The sequence below is a fragment of the Psammomys obesus genome, unplaced genomic scaffold (assembly GCF_907164565.1).
Source record: "Psammomys obesus unplaced genomic scaffold, mPsaObe1.curated_primary_1811, whole genome shotgun sequence".
NCBI classification, from domain to species: Eukaryota; Metazoa; Chordata; class Mammalia; order Rodentia; family Muridae; genus Psammomys; species Psammomys obesus.
The window spans coordinates 2016911-2035075 of NW_026591918.1; the positions used below are offsets into that span (position 1 = coordinate 2016911).

The following is an 18165-nucleotide window of genomic DNA, read 5'->3' on the forward strand; positions in this document are numbered from 1 at the left end:
AGCTGGGACCAGGCAGGGAAGAGGTCAGTGCCTCCTCCTCTCCAGCGCCCATCCTGGTGAGAGCTGGCATCTGCTTTCTTCTCCTTCCCCAATTAGCCGTTCTATGCGTGTTACATGGCCAACTTTCAATGATACAGAAGAATAAAGATGACCAGGAAATAACATGTCCAAGGGAGCTAGAATAAGGAAGCCGTCCTCTGCATCAATGTGCTAATACATCTTAGAAGATCGTTTCTGGGAGGGGCTGAGACCATCTGCTGGTCTTCACGGCCTCTTCAGCATCTAGTCCTCAGCCTTCAGAGCCTGGCACATCACAGACATTCAATAAATGCCTGTTGAGTTCGTCTTCCCCAACCCTTTGTTTTGCTTGTGAGGACCCGAATGTCACCCAGACTTGTAATGGCTTCTCAGCCTGAATATTTGAACATAATGGAAGTACTTGGAATTCCCAGAAAGACTGTTAATCAGTCGTCATTGGTTATAAATTAGGACAGACAAGGTTTTGTTCATCCCAGATAGTAATATTTTAAAAGAAAGGAAATTAGTCATATACTGTAAACTTCTTCCTCAAATAAATGTGAAATCTGAACACTTAAAAATGCATGGAAGGCTTGTTCAGGGATGTAACTCAGTGGTGGAGCCCTCATTAAGGATGCACAAGACTATTCAATTGCCAGGATAATAGCCCCCTCAGAAGGGTTAGAAGTAAGGCCAAGCAGACAGGCAGAGCAGGTGAAAGTTTCTCAGCGCACAGACCAAATGTGGAAATTACCACTCTTTTGATCCATGAAACACTGTCAGAGACATTGCTCATGCCAGTGTCCTATGCCGAAAACACCGCGTAGCTGCAAGTGCCATGAGGCTAGCGGGCACTTTGGGTTTATTCCTCCACAGTCAGCTTCGGTCTCTCTAGACTAATCTTACTCTGACTAGTCTAACAGTTTCTGTGACACTTTCAAATTTCTAAACGCATTAGTGCATATTAAATATTCTCCCCAAGACACTCATGGTGTTGTTCTTGACAGCTACTAATGGGGAGGGCTCAGACACAAAGGATCCCACTGAATCCCTGGGTTCTTTTCACTTCAGCGAGATGCATTGGCTTTGGTTGACCTCTAACCCCAGTTTCGCCAGAAGAAGCGTGAAGACGGTGAGGCAGAGCTGGGTGGTGTGTAGTTTCTTGCCTCCAACGGGAGCTCCACCTCCCGCTGCACACATGCAGATCCTGACTCTCGTTGTGGGAGAGAGCTGAGAACAGGCCTTCTCTCGGGGTTCCAGGGGGTGCCAGCGCTGCTCGTCCCTGGGTCTAGAACACTTTTGGTTTCTGGTCGAGAATCGCTTGTGCTTTCAACAGCTGTGTTTCTGAACTAAGAGGAAGTGTGTCGTGTGTCGTGAGGTTTCAGTGTGTGATTCATGTTCAGAGAAAGCCCTGGGCTGCCGCCTCCCTTTCTTTTCTTGCTAAAGAAGAATGAAAATCACCACAAGAGAAAGCGTGATTGTCTAGGATTCAAAACATTTGTCTAGGGATGGTTGTCTTAGAGTCTCTGTGATGAAACACCATAACCAAAAGCAGCTTGGAAAGGCAAGAGTTCATGCCACATCACAGTCCCTCACTGAGGGCAAGAACCTAAGGGCTAGAACAGAAGCAGAGATCGGGAGGATCGCTGCTTAGGGCTTGCTCCTCATGGCTTGCTCAGGGTTCCTTACACAACTCAAGACCACCTGCCCGGGGATGCTCAGCACAGTGGTTGGGGGCTGGGGGCTGGAGACTAGGAGCTGGGCCCTCTCACGTCAATCATCAACCAAGAAAAAGCCCCACAGTCTCAACCACGTGCCAATCTCAGGTGAAGTTCCCTCTTCCCAAAAGACTCCAGGTCGTATCCAATTGAGGGAAAACCAACCAGTTCATCATCATGGGCTCTTTGCATTTAAGAAACATGAGGTAACATTCAGCATTACCCCTTTTTAAGCAGTGACCGTACCCCCCCCCCCAAAAAAAAAAGTGAAAATGAAAAACCGTGCAGACACCAGCCTTCCCCCCCTAGGCATTGGGATGATTCAGAGCTTTAGCTGTTTGCGGCTATGAATGGCTTTGAAATGCCTGTTAGTATCTCTCTGGTGCTAATGAGCAGAGTTTCAGCAAATAGGTAAATTCACAAGGAGGGAATACATGAATAAAGAGACTAGAAAATGTACAATAGATCATGGCTTCTTAAACATTCTTCACTTTCAAAGCCTTTTCACCTGAGAAATTATTACATGCGCTTCATATATGAGATAGTTACACAAACCAAACATTATAGATATTAATCATGAGTAGACTTATTTTAAAGCCATTATTTGCTATACACAGAATTTTAGCACCTACTAAAGACAAAACCAAACTTGCACAGTAAGAAGATGTGTGAGTGTGTTTAGCTTATATTAAGATTTAAATATTAATTCTTTTCATGATGAAGACTTGTAATCAGAGCTATTTGGGAGATTAAGGCAAAAGGATCACAAGTTCAAGGCCTAACTGAGCTACAGATGGAGATTAGGGCCATTTAAGGGCAATGTGGTAAGACCCTGTCCCGAAATAGAAAGTTTAAAAAGAGGGGAGGGGTAACAATTTCGGTCAGGGCTAAAGCACTTACCTGGCATTTGAGACTTCTAATCCTCTAGTCCTGCAGTGAGGGGGTATGCGATGGGAGGGAAAGATAAAGGAGAAGGGAAGAAAAGAAAGGAAGAGTAGGAGAGAGAAATATTTATGAAATATTCTTTTATATCGCAGAACATAAAATAACTGCCACATTTTTCAGAGTCCGTCAGTATTTTGAGTTATAATCCTCAGTGAGAAAAGCACTACTTTTATGTAAATGCATATTTAGAACAGAGAAGTATATTTAGGGCCAGTTTAGAAAACTGTTGAGACATGCTGAACCCAAGACAAAAGTTTTTTAATGAAACTCAAGTCAACAATTCAAATAGAATTTTAAAAATCAAACACGTCAACACAATATATTCCGAAGGTGTATTAACTTGATACTTAACATGCCGAGAAAGGATGGTAGAAAAAATAATAAAAGTCTCTTTTCTGTAAACGTTGTATCGATAAGAGCAGGAAACCCTGTGTGAACAGAGAAAACGCTGCTATGGTGGTTGTGAATCTGAGCCAGGTGTTTGGGGCAGTTGGTTGGCATTGTTGCTGTGGTGCTGTGTGCGGTGCTAATTGCTTATGTTGTGTGCTCAGAACCAAGGCCACGGTGGACGTCTTTTGATGCAACATGCTGACTTTTGCCACAGACACCCCAGATGTGTTCCATGCTTGGTTTGGAATTACTTTTTGGTCGTGGCAAGTTGAGAAAACTCCTAATGCAATTCCCGAATTCAACTACATGCCCCATACGGGGCGGTGGCTCGCTGCTTAAGAAAGTGTTAAATAAATAAGTGAACACACACCCCACAGTTTGTGGGGCAGCCACAGGGAGCAGGATGTACAGACACGGAACAAAGGGAGCCCTTCAGCCCTGAATCAGAGCCGGCATCTGGCTCTGTGTCTTCCAGGCCTGTTCTCTTTGCTGCCAGGATCTGAAGGCTCTTGCCCGGCCTCCTTTATCTTTATATTCAGTAAGAGTGAGGACCTTCCCTGGGCACTGAGTTATGTCCTGGCTCCGGAAGTCTCTTATGGCAGGACTGATTGATATACTCAAGTACATGTGTTGAGAGCAATCATGAAAATCCTGTTTTTCTAGGGTGGTGAAGAACAGTACAGTTGAAATGATAAATGTAGTGCCAAGTCAAAAATCCCAATCGTTATGTGTAATTACAGGCACAGTAAATCAATTGCGCAAACTCAGTACCACTCTCATCACATTCCAACACCCACAGGGGCAGCTTGTGCTGGGTTAGCATTCAGGAGGACGGAGGTGAAGAGAATGGACACCAGGATGCAAAGCTTGATAACTTGTCTGGAATCACGTGGCGATTCAATCAAATGTAATCAAGAAGCCAGGAGAGGCTAAAGCATCCAATTCTTCTTAATTAACAAAAAAATCATCTAATTATCAGTGTAAGCTCCAATTGTGGTCCCTTTGAATGGTCATTTATGTGTTATTGTTGCATTTGACATTTAGATGGAATGCTTTAATGAAAACAAGAGCCAATTCTCTAATCAGTAAATTGCCCTGCCAGTGCCTTGCTGGGGCTCTCATTCTCGTTCTCTTATTGAGAAGCTAAGTTAAGAATTAGGACTACATAATGTGTTTCTAATTGTTTATAACCCTTCTTCCAACACTAAAGAGAAGAAAGAGGAGAGTTTGATGAAGGCAGACTTGAGTGTTTCAGGCTCAGAGAACTAGTGGAAGCCATGATGCTCTTGCTACCTTGTCTGCAGTAAGATGCAGGCGTGGTCTAATGATGGCAAGCTTGCCTGACTGGTGCTCAGGGAAGAATTACATGTCCCTATCATCTATGAGCTGTGAGGCTCTTGTGGCAGTGAAGTCCTTGTTTGTGGTCCAGATCAAGGGCTTGAAAACAGTCTTTGTTAGTTCCTTTCAAGCCGTTATCTGGCATCTCTTAACAGCTGCTGCTGGTGGCGACAAGATGTTGAAAGAGACCCTGATTTGCTCAGTAATTCTGACCCAGCACGGGACAGATGCTCAATCATGAAGTCCTGGTCACGGACAGTAGCAAACACGGATTGCCCTGTTGGTCCCCACGCTCGGTGGTGATTGGGCTGTTAGGCTTAAGATGGCGTGTTGTACAATATAAACTGATGAAGCAGTCTCTGGATAGGTGTGCGAGTGGGTGGAGCAGCAGGTGTGGCTAAGAGTTACCTTCCGAGAAGGGTTTAGAGGAGGATGTTGCCATCAAGGATCTCTCTGAGTTTTCCCTCTAAACACAGTTAGCATTTTTTTAATGCATATGTGAAAAGACCTTAAGAGAAATGTCTGATTAAATCTTCTCCTGGCACCTGTTTGCTGTCATTTTTTTTTTCAACCTGGTGCCATAAACAAAAAGTGTCAAAGCCTGCCCTCTTGTCCGAACTCATTTCTAGACATTGCTTTGTGTGAATAGAAATTCTTGGGCAAACCTGAGGATGGAATGTAGAGTTAGAAATATAGAAAGATCTATAATGAGACCTGATGCCCTCTTCTGGTGCGCAGGCACACAAGTAGTCAGGACCCAGTATACATAGTAAATAAAAAAATCTTTATGAGAGAGAGAGAGAGAGAAGGAAAAAAAACCAGAAAATTAGAAGTGAACCCAGTATGCACATTTGGAAAAGGCTGGACCAATTCCATGGCCCTTGAGTGTGCTAGGACATCTGCTTCAGTCACATCACCTCCACAGTTGCTGTCTTTGGTTTTGAGGGAACTGTATGAGAGGCTCCACAATGGTTTCTTAAAGAGCCACTTACTTGAAACTAAAATTGTAATTGGTAATCTACTGATTTTTGTAAAATGTCCATGTTAATTTTTGGTCTGACTTAATCCACAAATAATGATGACGTGATGCCAAACAGCAGTTATCTAAAATAGATTTCCTGCTGGATGACACCCAATTTTGCCATTACAGAAACTGACAGGAGGACAAATGAAATGTTCCAAAGACGAACGCTGTAATAAAAGTCTGCCAAAAACGTTCTCATTTAGTTCTTAAAAACCCAAATATTGAAGTGAGAGCATGAAGGCAGAAAGCACACATTTTCTGCTCTGCCCAAGGCCTGAGCCATCTGGAGGTAATGAGAGCTGACACTGTGGCAGGGAGTCACGGTATGGGGAAGGCTTCTTGGGAAGCCATCCCTGCATGGGGATGCTTTCATTTCAATAGTGTATGAACAAGAGATTTAATGAGCAAAGGGATTAAGCCGTAGGTGCTTGCCAACTTTTGTTGTAATATTCTCTGCAGCCTTCTCTTCTAGAGTCTTGGTCTGGCCTGGCCTGGCCTGGTCTTTCTCTTCACAGAAAGCATGCAGCTTCCACCCTTGGCTTGCTGAAAACTTCCCATCTCCCACCCACACCTCTGCTCTGTGGCATGTTCTCTCTTCTTCCCTGAGAAGGATGTGGAGTCTGAAGCCTGATGGGGGAATGTCTTCGGGTGTCTACAGATCCTAAGCACTGGTTTTCTAAATGTTTGGGCAAGAAGCAGAGAGCAAGCATGCAGAGTTGAGGCTTTTGACTGCCTGGTTGTGCTTGAAATATGTTTTCTGAAGGAGTGTTGACAAAGCATGTGAATTTTTACCTAATAATTAATGATCCTTTCTTTTCTTCTCCTCTCCCCCTACTTACTCAAATCTGTTCATGACCATAAATGTATCTCCGACTGGAGCTTTTTGCATGATGTCATTGATCAAATTTTCCGCCTTTGTATTTTTCAAAATGTTTTCTTGAAATACTATGAGTCTTTTCTTTCCCAGAACTTACCACCACAGGCCCTCAGACCACAAATCCAATGAAAGAGAATTAATCCAGGGCCCAATGTCACCTTACTATTTCACCCTTGAGTCTTGTTTAGGGTGCTTACCCTGATGTGGTGGCAGGAGCCTTTAATCCCAGCACTCGAGAGACCAAGACAGGTGAATCTCTGTGAGTTTGAGGGCAGCCTGGGCTACACAGTGAGAACCTGCCTCAGAGGAAAAAGAAAAAAAGGACAAGAAAGAAAGAGAGAAGCAAGTGCCTAGACTTCTACATCCACAATAGTATTAGCAGAACTTCATCCTTTAAGTAGGAAGCTTCTAGCAGTAATGCTTAGATGCACTGAAACATATTCTCTAGACAAGTTCACAGGATAGAGCCCCAACTACACCGCATAAACAGATATAAACCTTTAAGAGGACCAGAAGCCCTGCCCCCAGCCCAGTTCCTTACAAACAATAGCCTTTTTGAAACGTTGCACAGGCAACGTTTTAAACTTGACCGACCCCCTTCAGTTAAGACTCCAGCATTACGTGTTGTGAGCCCTGAGATGTTTTCAGCAAAGGTTCTGCTGATGTTCTAACTGCCGTGGGAGGGCAGGTCTGGGCAATTCTGTTACTGTGCACTGTGAGCAGCATTCAGGGGTGCCCTTCTGGGGTGCTTTGTCACGCACACACCATGTCACCTGGCTCCTTGCCATGTGTGAAATAAGTTAATGTTTTTAGACAAGATACAAGTACCCCTGCCTTTCTCAGTCGCCAAATTAGAGTGACTTATAGTTTTAAGTTTTTATTATTGTCTGTTAATATAATAATAATGTGATTCAAAGACTTTTTATATATGTATTACATATATGACCCACTCTTATAAAATGACTTTTTTATAGTTCAGTTATGTTATTGGATCAGGTTCTGTATTACCCAGTGAGCATCTGGAAGGTTTAAATTTTAGCGAAGGGGCCTGGAGAGGTGGCTTAGCAGTTAGAGCACCACTGCTCTTCCAGAGGACCCCGGCTGCACTGCCGACGCCGTGCCTGACGCCTGTCCCGCAGGACCCACTGCCCTCCTCCAGCCCTTTGGGCACTGCGCACACATAATACAAAGACATGCAGACAGAACACCTGTACTCATAAATAAAAAACAAAGGGAAAGAAACTCAGTGTTAACAGATTTCTGTGAGAAACAGGCAGCTTCTCGAGTTTAAAATGTAGGTACTAAAAAGCTGGAAGCCGACTCTGGGTCACTGTACTCACAGACCGGAACCTTGAGGTGAGAATGCAGGTTGCCTGCACAGGTTACCTGGAAGGATGGGAGAGGACCGATTACTTAGGTGGGGATCCTTACTGCCTTTATTGGAACATAAACATCTAACATCCTCAAAAGTCTAAATCCTAAACACTAAACCTGAAATAGGCAGAAACCTACAGTGGTTATAAAGAGAAGCCATGTAGTTAAGAGAACTATAACCACAAAAAGTCCTCTGATAGTTCCTAAAGTTACCTGGATCGTACAGGGAAGTTTCTCTCAAGAAAGACCGACAGTCACCTCTGTCAATTGACAATGCACCAGATTAAAAGAGAGAGGAACTAGATGAGTTAATAAATAGTATGAAAATGTTGAGGTCCCTGTTAAAACAATAATGTCCTCCAGATCTGCTGAGGCAAATGAAAAGAAAACCAAAATAGCTATGCGCTCAGCATAGATCGTTTTCATTTATTATATTTATCTCAAATTAATTCCAAAATTGTCTACACGCTCATAAAATTCATAGCACAGTATTTCATCCACTGATGGGGCCTGCTGTGCATAGGGATTTTCAGGGGCTCACGGCTCTCAGTTTAGAAATTATTTAGTGATGTTGTCTTTCCAGAGACTTCTACCTCTCAAGTGTTAGGAGTCTGTCCTCAGAAAAAAATGTCTTTTAAATCACGAATCGTAAGACGTAAAAGAGCTGAGAAGTGCGCAATGCGCAACGAAGGTCTCTCTGTTAACGTTAGGACCGAGCTTTGTTGTTCGGTTGCACCTTCAGCCTCCATCTCATGTCCCTCATGTCCCTTCTGGTCCCTTCTGCCTGACCAGAAGCCAAAGACAGCAGGTCCAGTATCCCACACCTTCCTCTCCCCCCAGACCCTCGTATTTCTCCTGCCAGGAGGCACAAATGGTAGTATTCTACTTAATATTCTCCCACGAGTACGAAATAGACTGAAATTTTCCTGCCTGAATTTCATCTCAATAATTAAAAATGGAGGCAAAGTGGAAGCTGGTTAAAGGAAATAAGTGAGTCTGAAATTTAGGCTTTCAGGAAAATGCTTAGGACAGGACTCCATGGCAGCTGTCATATATCTCCTTTCCGAGGTGTTGAGAGGGGTTCTATCAAAGATGCTAGGAGATGAAAAAGAGGGTAGAGAAGCTGGCTGGCCCAAAGTGGCATAACAGAGTTTCTCAGAGGGTCAGAACACCCTCAATGATGCCATGCTGCTTGAGTGCTAGAGCATTTTATTTTCAGCAATTTTTTTTCATATTTCAAATGGACCTACTCAATATTTATTGTTTATTTTCAGGGCACTTGAATTTATAAATATTCCCCAGGTTATGATGTCCCAATGGCATGTGTTCGTGAAGCGACTTACACAGACGAGTACAGGCTTGGAATTTCTTTAAAAAGCTTCCAAAACTATAAGCAGCGTTGAATCCATACTGTATACAATCCTCAGTTTTCATTTCAGTGATTCACGTGCAAAAGAGTCGCAGCTGTGCTCCCCTGGGCAAATCTTAATGTGAGTTTTCATATAAGCAGACCATCTCATGCTTGCTGTCCCTCCTACGCTGTCGTCAAAGTCACAAACGCAGTGTAAACTTAGGGCTTTCTCTCGCAGACCTCAGCTGTTCCTGATCCCTGCACAGGTCTTTTAAAGGGAGGTTTCATTCTGCAGCATTCAAATATGACGGCGACAGCCCTCTAAAGTAGCCATTAGCCACTGGCCACGGCACGGCAGTTAAGCGCAAGTGTATTCAAGAGCGAGCTTCTGCCAGAGCTCTTCCGGGCAGCTGCCACCAGTCAGGACGGAAGACTTCTCACACTCTGCTTTTGCTGTTCTTCCAACCTGACTCAGAAGAAAACAAAGGTTTTAGTTAGTTTGTTTGTTTTTATTATTTTTCCCCTGAATGCCCATATCTTCTCTCCCCATGGGTCACTGCTTCCAGTGAGTTCTTAAAACAAAGGCAGCCAGAGGGCCATGGCTAATACTCGAGCCAGCCACCTTGCTGACCCTCAGCTATGTACCAGTCTGTTACCATTTGTTAGCCCTCTACCACCTAGACTGGACTACTCCAGAATGAGAGCTAACACCAAAGACTGCCTGGAACCCACAGGTGTATCTGCACTCTAAAGTCATCTCTCAGCACCTTCAGCCTCCTCCACACAAGAAAGAAGTTAGACCTGAGGGCTGGAGAGATGTCTCAGTGGTTACAGTTCTTGCTGCCCTTGCAGAGAACCCAGGTTCGGCTCCCAGCACCAACATCAGCCTGTAACTCTGGTTCCTAGGTAACTGACACAGTTTTGAGGCCTCCAAGGACATCAGACAGGCACATGGCGCACAAACATACAGACAGACAAAACTCATACACATAAAATAAAAACAAAGCTAAAGAGAAGAGTAAGAAGACAGGCCTGAGCTGTCCACGTGTTTCAGCTCTTCCATGATGAAGAGGGCGTCTGCCCAGCACAGACTTCCCTTCGGTTTAGGTGTGATGCTCAGCACAGCTGTTAAATGTCTGGCCTTCTCATAATATCAGAAGTTTTTTTGTTATCAGAAGTTTGGCTGTCCCTAAAAGATGACCTCAGAGAGATCTGAATGTGAGCAGCCCTGAGGATCAGAGGGTTCCCTTTATGACAGAGAAGAGGTGGCCTTTGATGGAAATTCACCAGGAAAAGGCCCTGGCATCTTAACTACAAGTGATTTATTAGACAGAAGCAAAGGCCAAGTTCATGCCCCCTCCCCTCTGACTTCACTTAAGCTGGGGAAAACAAAAACAGTTTTGTAAGTCTATATTCAAATCCCTACAAGTCAATTCATAAGGAAAACGTCTACCTCTAATCCCGATCATCAGTTGCCTTCTGGGACACTGGCAGCTTCCCAAGCATGCCGTTCCCCCAGAACTGAGAGGCAATATAGATTTTGAAAATTTTTAGGAAACAAATTGGCTCCGTTAAATAATGTAATTCAGCTACCATATATACATTTTATTATTCTGAGCATCCAAATCAAAATAAGGCGCCCACAAAATGGCTTGCAGGGTAAAGACTTGCTGGCAAGCCTGACAGCCCAAGTTCAGTCCCTGGACTCAAAAGTGGAGGGAGAGAACCAACTCCCACAAGTTGTCCTCCTGCCCCCACACACATGGTGTGGTACGTATGTGCGCGCGCACACACACACACGTAAATACCAAGCTAACAGCAGCCATGAACCAGGAGACATGAATATTGATTATCAGTTTTGTTGTTGCCTCTCAGCACCCTCTATACCACAGGCCGCACCTGCTTTGGTGGATACCTTTGGGGCAAGTCCTGTTCTGTGGTTTCAGACTTCCTTGAATGCCAGCTGTGCAGAGGAAGCCCCATGTGGAAATGTGGTCCTACCTCGCTAGCACTGTTTGAAGTCTCCACCGGAGACACAAAAACACGGAGCTGAGCCAGAATCTTCCAGCACTCAGGGAGGCTCCAGACATGTCTGCCCAGCTTTATATAAGTACTTAGACAGGCATGAAATGAATTTCCTGAATGTCTAGCTTCTCTTTCTATTGGTTTCACCATTTTTGTTGCTGTTTCATATTTGTTTATCTTTCGTTTTGTTTGCCAATTCTACTCCAATTGGGAAGCAATGCATTTTCCAGGGACCCTTTTCAAATAGTCTGTTCTTTAATCTAGTGAAAATGCAAACCTGATAGGGTCCTTTTTTTTTTTTTTTTTTTGATGTTGCATTCACGTATGTTTAAAGTAGATTAAAAAACTCCATGCCTTCAACAAAACCTACTCAAGTTAGAAATTCCCTAAGTAGATAACATGGTAACTCAGAAGTGCCCTGCCCGCTCCCAACATACGTGCTTTGTTAATAAAGAAGTTTTTATTTTAGTCCTGATTGTTGAACTTCACGTGCAGGGTCAGGTGGAAACATTGACCCTAAAAGTCTGAGCTTTGTTGCCCTTAGAGTGTTGCCAGATAACAGACTGTACTGCTACTGTCCCAGACAGGCTTTTTGGTAACAGTTTGCCTTTTGGCTCTGGCCTTTAAGTGGGGTCATAGTAATCACTTGCTCTGGCCTTTGTGTAGGTACTATCTCTGCAGAAATACAGTCTAAAAGCAGTGCCTCCCACTATTTGGGCCATCTGGTCTACCTGCTGAAACACACACAAAAAGTTTTTGCCAGCAAAGAATATATATGGCTGAAAGTAGGGGAAACAAATGCCTCACTGGAGGGGTTAGAGCTGAAGATGAAATTTAATGGCTTCCCTGGAAAATGTTTTAAAATGTACGTGGCTCAGTTCCACATTAGTACAGCAGCAGTCAAAACAGACTGAGAGAAAAGTTATGAATAGACTTATTTTGTAAAGTCACTTTACACACCCATCAAACCGACCAAGGGTAACATCGGCTCCTTCAGCACTGATGTTGCTTAAATCCCTCCTTTGAATGCCTGCAATTTAATTTGGCCAGTTATGTGCATTTTGCTGCCTTTTCCTAGTTTTCTGGAAAATAAAAAAGGATCTATGCCGATGCTGCCCACTGTGCGAAAGGACCGAACACGCCTACTGGGAGTGCCTTGATGGCTTCTGAATGAGAGCCTTGTTACCTGAAGGTGTTTGCCAGAGAGAGCTTGACATGAACCCCAAGGGCAAGGCAAAGAATTAGCCTTTTCAGCCTGACTGCCATGCCTCCTACCCTGAGGTCGTGTCAGTGCTAGATGCCCTCTTGAGCTCCTACCACCATAGAAGGTGACAGTCCCCTGGCTGTTTAGAATAACAAGGTCAGCTTATAGATCAACAGACCCCTGCAAAGATCCCAGCTGGTGACCAGCCTGCCCGTGTCTTCAAGTCCCCCACAGCAGTGTGGGTAGTATCATGCTTGGTGTTTAAAAAATAAAATTGTCCAACACGTGCTCTTTTCACTTTGGTCAGATGGCCACGTTGTCAGCCTTGCCCAGTACATAGGTCCACTGCTCCAAAGTCTGATTCGTAAGTTTAAAATAGAACCCGATTCTCCCAAGCACTAAAGCCTGGTGTGTGAGCACCATCCATTTGGAATCAGGGGTGCAGCCTAACCACAAGCAGGTCCAGGCAGCCTCCTCCTTAACCATGCAGAGGATAGGACAGTACCAGACTTGACTGCCAGTGGAGTGTACGAGTTAGCCATGGTATCTCCGAGGGTGCAAAAATATTGTGGGTTATTCTGCGTCCCAGGCTAAAGTGGGGAGAATAACCTATTTCATTTTATTTTTTTTTTCCAGTTCTCTCAGGCCAGGCCCACCACAGCCCTTTGAAACGATCTGTATCCCTTACCCCACCCATGAATGTGCCAAACCAGCCTTTAGGACATGGATGGATGTCTCATGAGGACTTACGAGCTAGAGGACCCCAGTGCCTCCCACCCGATCATGCCCCCCTGTCTCCACAAAGCAGTGTAGCCTCTTCAGGAAGTGGTGGGAGTGAACACTTAGAAGATCAGACCACTGCTCGTAACACATTCCAAGAAGAAGGTAGTGGTATGAAAGGTGAGTGACCACATGAGGAACCAAGAGGCCCTCCCTTAATTTGGAATCCAAGGGGAAAGAGAGGTGGTCAACAAGAGAGAGGGAGTCCAGCCCCTCACCCTAGGCTTGTGCGTGTCAACCATGCCTTCTAGATCTCCAGAACTAGCCCTGGAGGAAAGGTCTTGGAGCCTCCTTCCAGGTAGATAACAATGTTATCTGGGAAGACAATAATTAGAATAACCAGGCAGGCTTCTGGGACAATGCCAAAGGCAGCCCTTGAGCTGCCATTTCTACACAGTCCTGAGGTTTGCTGTTTCTGATGCATGATCAGTCATCAATGATCACTTGCCCCAACCCAGAAGCCAGGCAAGAAAGTCCAACCAGCTTCCTCTTTTTTTCTGTTTTCTGTGCACTGACTCTTGAACAATGAGGGCTCCTGCTAGCCTGGATAGGGTTATTTGAAAAGATGCAAGGCTACTCTACCCTATGCCTTGCTATGGCCAGGGAGCTGTCACTAATTCAGAAGAACAAACTATTGATCTTCTATTTATTTTTAATTAATGCAGAATTGTAGTAATATTTCTTTTTATTACTCTTTTTGTTTGATGTTCAAAGAAACCTTTAAGCCCTTTCCTCTGCATCTGCTTCAGGGACATGAAAACCATCAGTGTTTTAAGCCACATAATGGATTTGCATACTGATGATAAAGGCCTATTGTGCCACCTAAATAAATGTTCCTCCATTGCCTGTCAATGTACCCTCTCCTACAGATCCTCCTCCGGAGACAGAGATTTCCAAACTACCAATGGTGGGTTCACAGAGGATGCATGCATCTGTATTTTGTTGGAGGGATAGAAGTCCTTCGGGGAAGATACTCATCAGAGACATGCTGATAACAATGTTAGCTAGTGAGACAATAACCAGGCAGGCTTCTGAGACAATTGCTGAGGAATGGGCTCCGAGAAGGGCCTTTATGTTGCTGTTAATATAGAGTCCTGATGTTTGCTGTTTCTATTCCTCCCCTTATAAAAGAGTCTCTTGACCTCGTCCCTCCTGACATGGGAACCTGGAACAGAGAGTGTACCCGCATCTTCTCAGGTGCCAGATACAGAAGAGAGTTAGGTTGAAAAGTAGAGCCCATCAACTTAGGGAATGAGCCTGACCTCGAGCCTTCCTCCCAGCAGTCTCTGGCTACGTCTCCCTGTCCCAGCCTCTACCCACAGTGGCCATGTGCTGAGAGGCCTGTGGAAGTAGGATGTCCTGAAGTTTTCCCCTGGGGTACAAACGGGTCTTTAAAAACAGCTAATGCAATGGGTCATTTTGGCATACAGGGTGTATAACCCTCCTCCACAGGGCTCAGGCGAGTGCACCACAGTACTGAAGGATGGGCAAAACCCGTTCCCAAGTGATGTGACGTCCAGGTGAAGCTCAGCGTCTGTGCAGTCTGATTCCAGGACAGTGTATGTGGTCCCACTGGTAACTCAAGAGAAGCATTGCTTGTGTTGACCAACAAGGTGGACCCCAAGGAATAGGCTGTTTGCTTGGAAGAAGGCCAACATCACTGCTTAGAGTCTGAACATTTGCTTATGTCATTTATTTTACTTTATCTTCTTTCTTTCCTGTTATTTATTTACTTGTTTGGAGGGCTTCTGCACCCTTACACATTCTCCCAAAGTGGATAGATGTGTGCTTGCAGGCTAGAAGGTAAGAAGTGAATAGAGAGAATATTTTTTTTTCAAAGAAACATGAACAAAGGAGAAAATTTTAAATGAATATCCCATTGGCTTGGATTTTTTTTGTTTTGTTTTATAAAGTCAAGCACTTTCCAGAACTCAGAGATTACACATGAGATAAGCTCATTTGACTCCTTTCTCTAGAATTGGTAAGAATTGTCTCCTCAAAACTTAGTTACAGACTCACACAGACAAAATGTCACATTCAAGATTTTCGTGGTGAGCGCATAGGTATAAATGAAAAAGAAGCCGTTTGGTGGCTGGTTGAAACAAAGCACCTTCTCCATGTGTTTCTGCCTCTTTGATCTATTGAACTTATCTTTTCTTAAGGAAGTGGATGGAGAAATCAATGTGTAAGGACACTAGCAAGTAACAGGGAGGGAAGTCAGGAAAGAAATACAATAGATGATGAAGAATTCTATTTATAAGGAGAATGCTTTTTCAGTTCAGCTGACAATATCAGATATAGAAATGTTCAAAACCCCAAACACCAGCAGTCTGAAGCGGCATAGTGCCAGTGTTTGTTGAGGACAAGTGTTCCTTACCTGACCTTATTGTAAGGTGGTCACCAAGAACTCCTCTATATCAAAGATTACTCAACATGGCCTCCTAAAGTTGCATCTAGGAAGCAGCTGTTAATACGGCCATCCTGAGGATTTGTTATTTGAACACCAGGCCTAAGAGAGGTGATCATGTAAATTTCCAAATAATTTCTCACTTTCTGAGTTTTATGAAGTCGAGTGATGTAAATATGAGAAGAGCTGGATCTTCCTGTGAACCCCCATGCTTGCTTTCTTGTACCTTGGGTCCTTTGCCAGGAACAGAGATACTTAGGGCCCTCATCAAACTGCTGCCTTTCTAATTTGCAAATGTCTAATCTTCAAGAACAATGAAGCTGGAGTCGAATTTACAAGATTTTCCAAATCTTCTGTGAGTACATATCACCTTCACCTCACATTCTGGGAAAGCAATAAAAACCACCATAATCACATTCATCTTTCTGGCCAACTGATGGGCATGGCTGAAATATTGGGCTTGTTCTTGCTGCCATTTCTTCTCATCTGGACAGACTAGCCAGCTTGGCTACCATGCTCTCTTGGGAACGTACCTCTTGGATCAAACATGCAAGATAATCCCTTAGAGGATGAATTGCTTCCCTCTGAATCTCAGTGCTTGGCTTCTTCTAGCAAACATGTGTCCTAGCGGTTTAGTTTGGCAGTATGGAATACGTAGGGCCTCAGGCTTAAGGGAACTCTCAGGACTGAGGACTCTGCTTGAAGCCTCAGGGAACAACCTGATCTGGAATATGAAATTTTCCTGCTACCAATCCCTCAGGAGGCATCTACTGATAAATGTTTGGACTAACTATGCTGGCTGTGTTTTAAGTTCAGGTCTCTGTGTTCTTTTCAAAAGCTTCACTGTGGCTTATCCCAGGGGAGAGACTGTTGATTCTGAGTTGGTACTCAGTTATGCTATCCCTCACCCTCACATAGTGGATGGACTGGATGGACTCTCATCGCTCTTATCTCGGGTGGGAGAGAGAAGAAAGCTTCACATTACTAAGTTATTTCTTTCCTAGAAAGAAGGTAGCCTGTTGGTGGTAGGAACAAATCTGTCCTTCAGGAGCATGATGAACCCCCCAAGGCAATGAGCCCAGCACCTAGAGATGTGTCCGTGGCCAGGGCTCCCCGTGTGGCTTTGGTATAAGGGAGAACCCCTGGTTCACTTTTGTCCTCATTTAAGCCATCAGACTTCTCTATACCTACTGAGCTCTAGAGAGGCAGAGGTGAGGGGTCCTCCAGCCTCAGGAGACTCACATAACTTGCAGGAGCACTGCTGTGGAAATACATCATCTTAAACATTTGTCCTGACTTGAGGCAAGCACCAAGACCAGCCTTAATTCAGACAGGAGGGACATCTTCAGAGGAGGTGAGGCCCAGAGCTGAGCCTCAAAGCAAGAGTTCAGGTGGTTGGAGGGTGTTCTGTACTCAGGGACCGGCACTGTGAACTTGTGTGAGGTTTTCACCCCAGAGCACAATCTGTCGCTACAGTGTTAACACCTGGGAAGTAGATCTGAGGAGGAGAGGCCAGATCCTTGACCTTTAAAAGGATTGTGCCTTTTATTTGGAAGTTGTTGAAGGAATTTCTACAATAGAGCCACCTGCCTAGATTTGCATATTAGAAATGGAACCTTTGTAGCCATGTGGAATATTCATGAAGGTAAAGGGGAGGGGATTCTGGATTTGAAAGCGGATGGAGAGGTGGAGGTTTTTCAGTAATAGAGGAGGAAAGTGAGAACTGAGAACGGAGACCAGCGGGTGTGTCACAGGGACTCCAGGAGAAGGAATTGTGAGGACTTAGTGACAGCTGAATGTGAACGGTGATGAGCAGGTGGCATTTAGGGTGACACCCAGGTTGCTGTGTGGGACACCTGGAGAAGTCCCCTACAGGGCAGGGTCTATGGGATTTCATGAGGGACAGTGTGGGGCCTGGGGAGTGGGCGCTGCTCCTCTGAGGCCCAGCCAAGCAGTTTCCGAATTCTGCACTCATGAAAGAGGGTTGGGAAGTTCCTCTGGAGAACTGCATTTCAGGAGCCGGAAAACCCGAGGATTTGGCTGCATGAAGAATGGCTGCCCGGATGAGAGGGTAGAGGACTGGCACTACCTGCTCTTGGCGGGAGCTGTGGCCTCTCTGTAGCATCAACTGGGTGTACTTGTGGCCTGCCACTACCCATTAGCACAAAAATACGGAGGTAATAGAACTCGATAGAGACCGAAAGGGGAACTCTGACAGACACACAGTAGTTAAGAATGGAGAAGGCTATTGACTGTGAAAACTGTTTGCCTTGCCAAGGGAGTCTCTCAGCTGAAACTTGAGTAAACTTTTTCTCCCCATAGCAAATAAAATATATTGTCTCCTAGCAAATAGCTGGCTTAGAATTTGGAGTTGTTTCTGAAATGTAGGGCCTTGATCCTTGGCCTCCCTCAGAATGGAAATGAGAGAAATTATTCAGAGGTGAGCTCTTGGTGGGATTGGGGGACTGTGAGAAAACTCTGTAGAAAAGGTTTTAAATGTAACACCTCTGAGGATCTTAATAGGCTGAGTGATGGAGGGGGCATGGTGTGGGACCGTAAGTGGCTGGGATGCTTTTTGGCTCAGCTATCATGGAAAATGACTCAGATTCAGGAAGTTTCTTTCCAGCTGTTGTCTTGAATGCATTTAACCTGAATAAATTCACTGGCGTGTGTGTGTGTGTGTGTGTGTGTGTGTGTGTGTGTGTGTGTGTGTG

General features: G+C 44.6%; 1 protein-coding gene across 3 annotated transcripts in view; it reads left to right on the forward strand.

Moving 5' to 3' along the window:
• Positions 1-18165, forward strand: part of Samd4a (sterile alpha motif domain containing 4A) — a 207928-nt gene that overhangs the window by 149487 nt on the left and 40276 nt on the right. For 2 of the 3 annotated variants that reach the window (XM_055612354.1, XM_055612353.1), the window contains one exon: positions 12901-13164. The exons of the other annotated variant lie outside the window; for it this stretch is intronic. In XM_055612354.1, coding sequence (XP_055468329.1) covers positions 12901-13164 — 264 coding nt within the window. The remainder of the gene's footprint in view (positions 1-12900; positions 13165-18165) is intronic. 3 annotated transcript variants of the gene reach the window in all.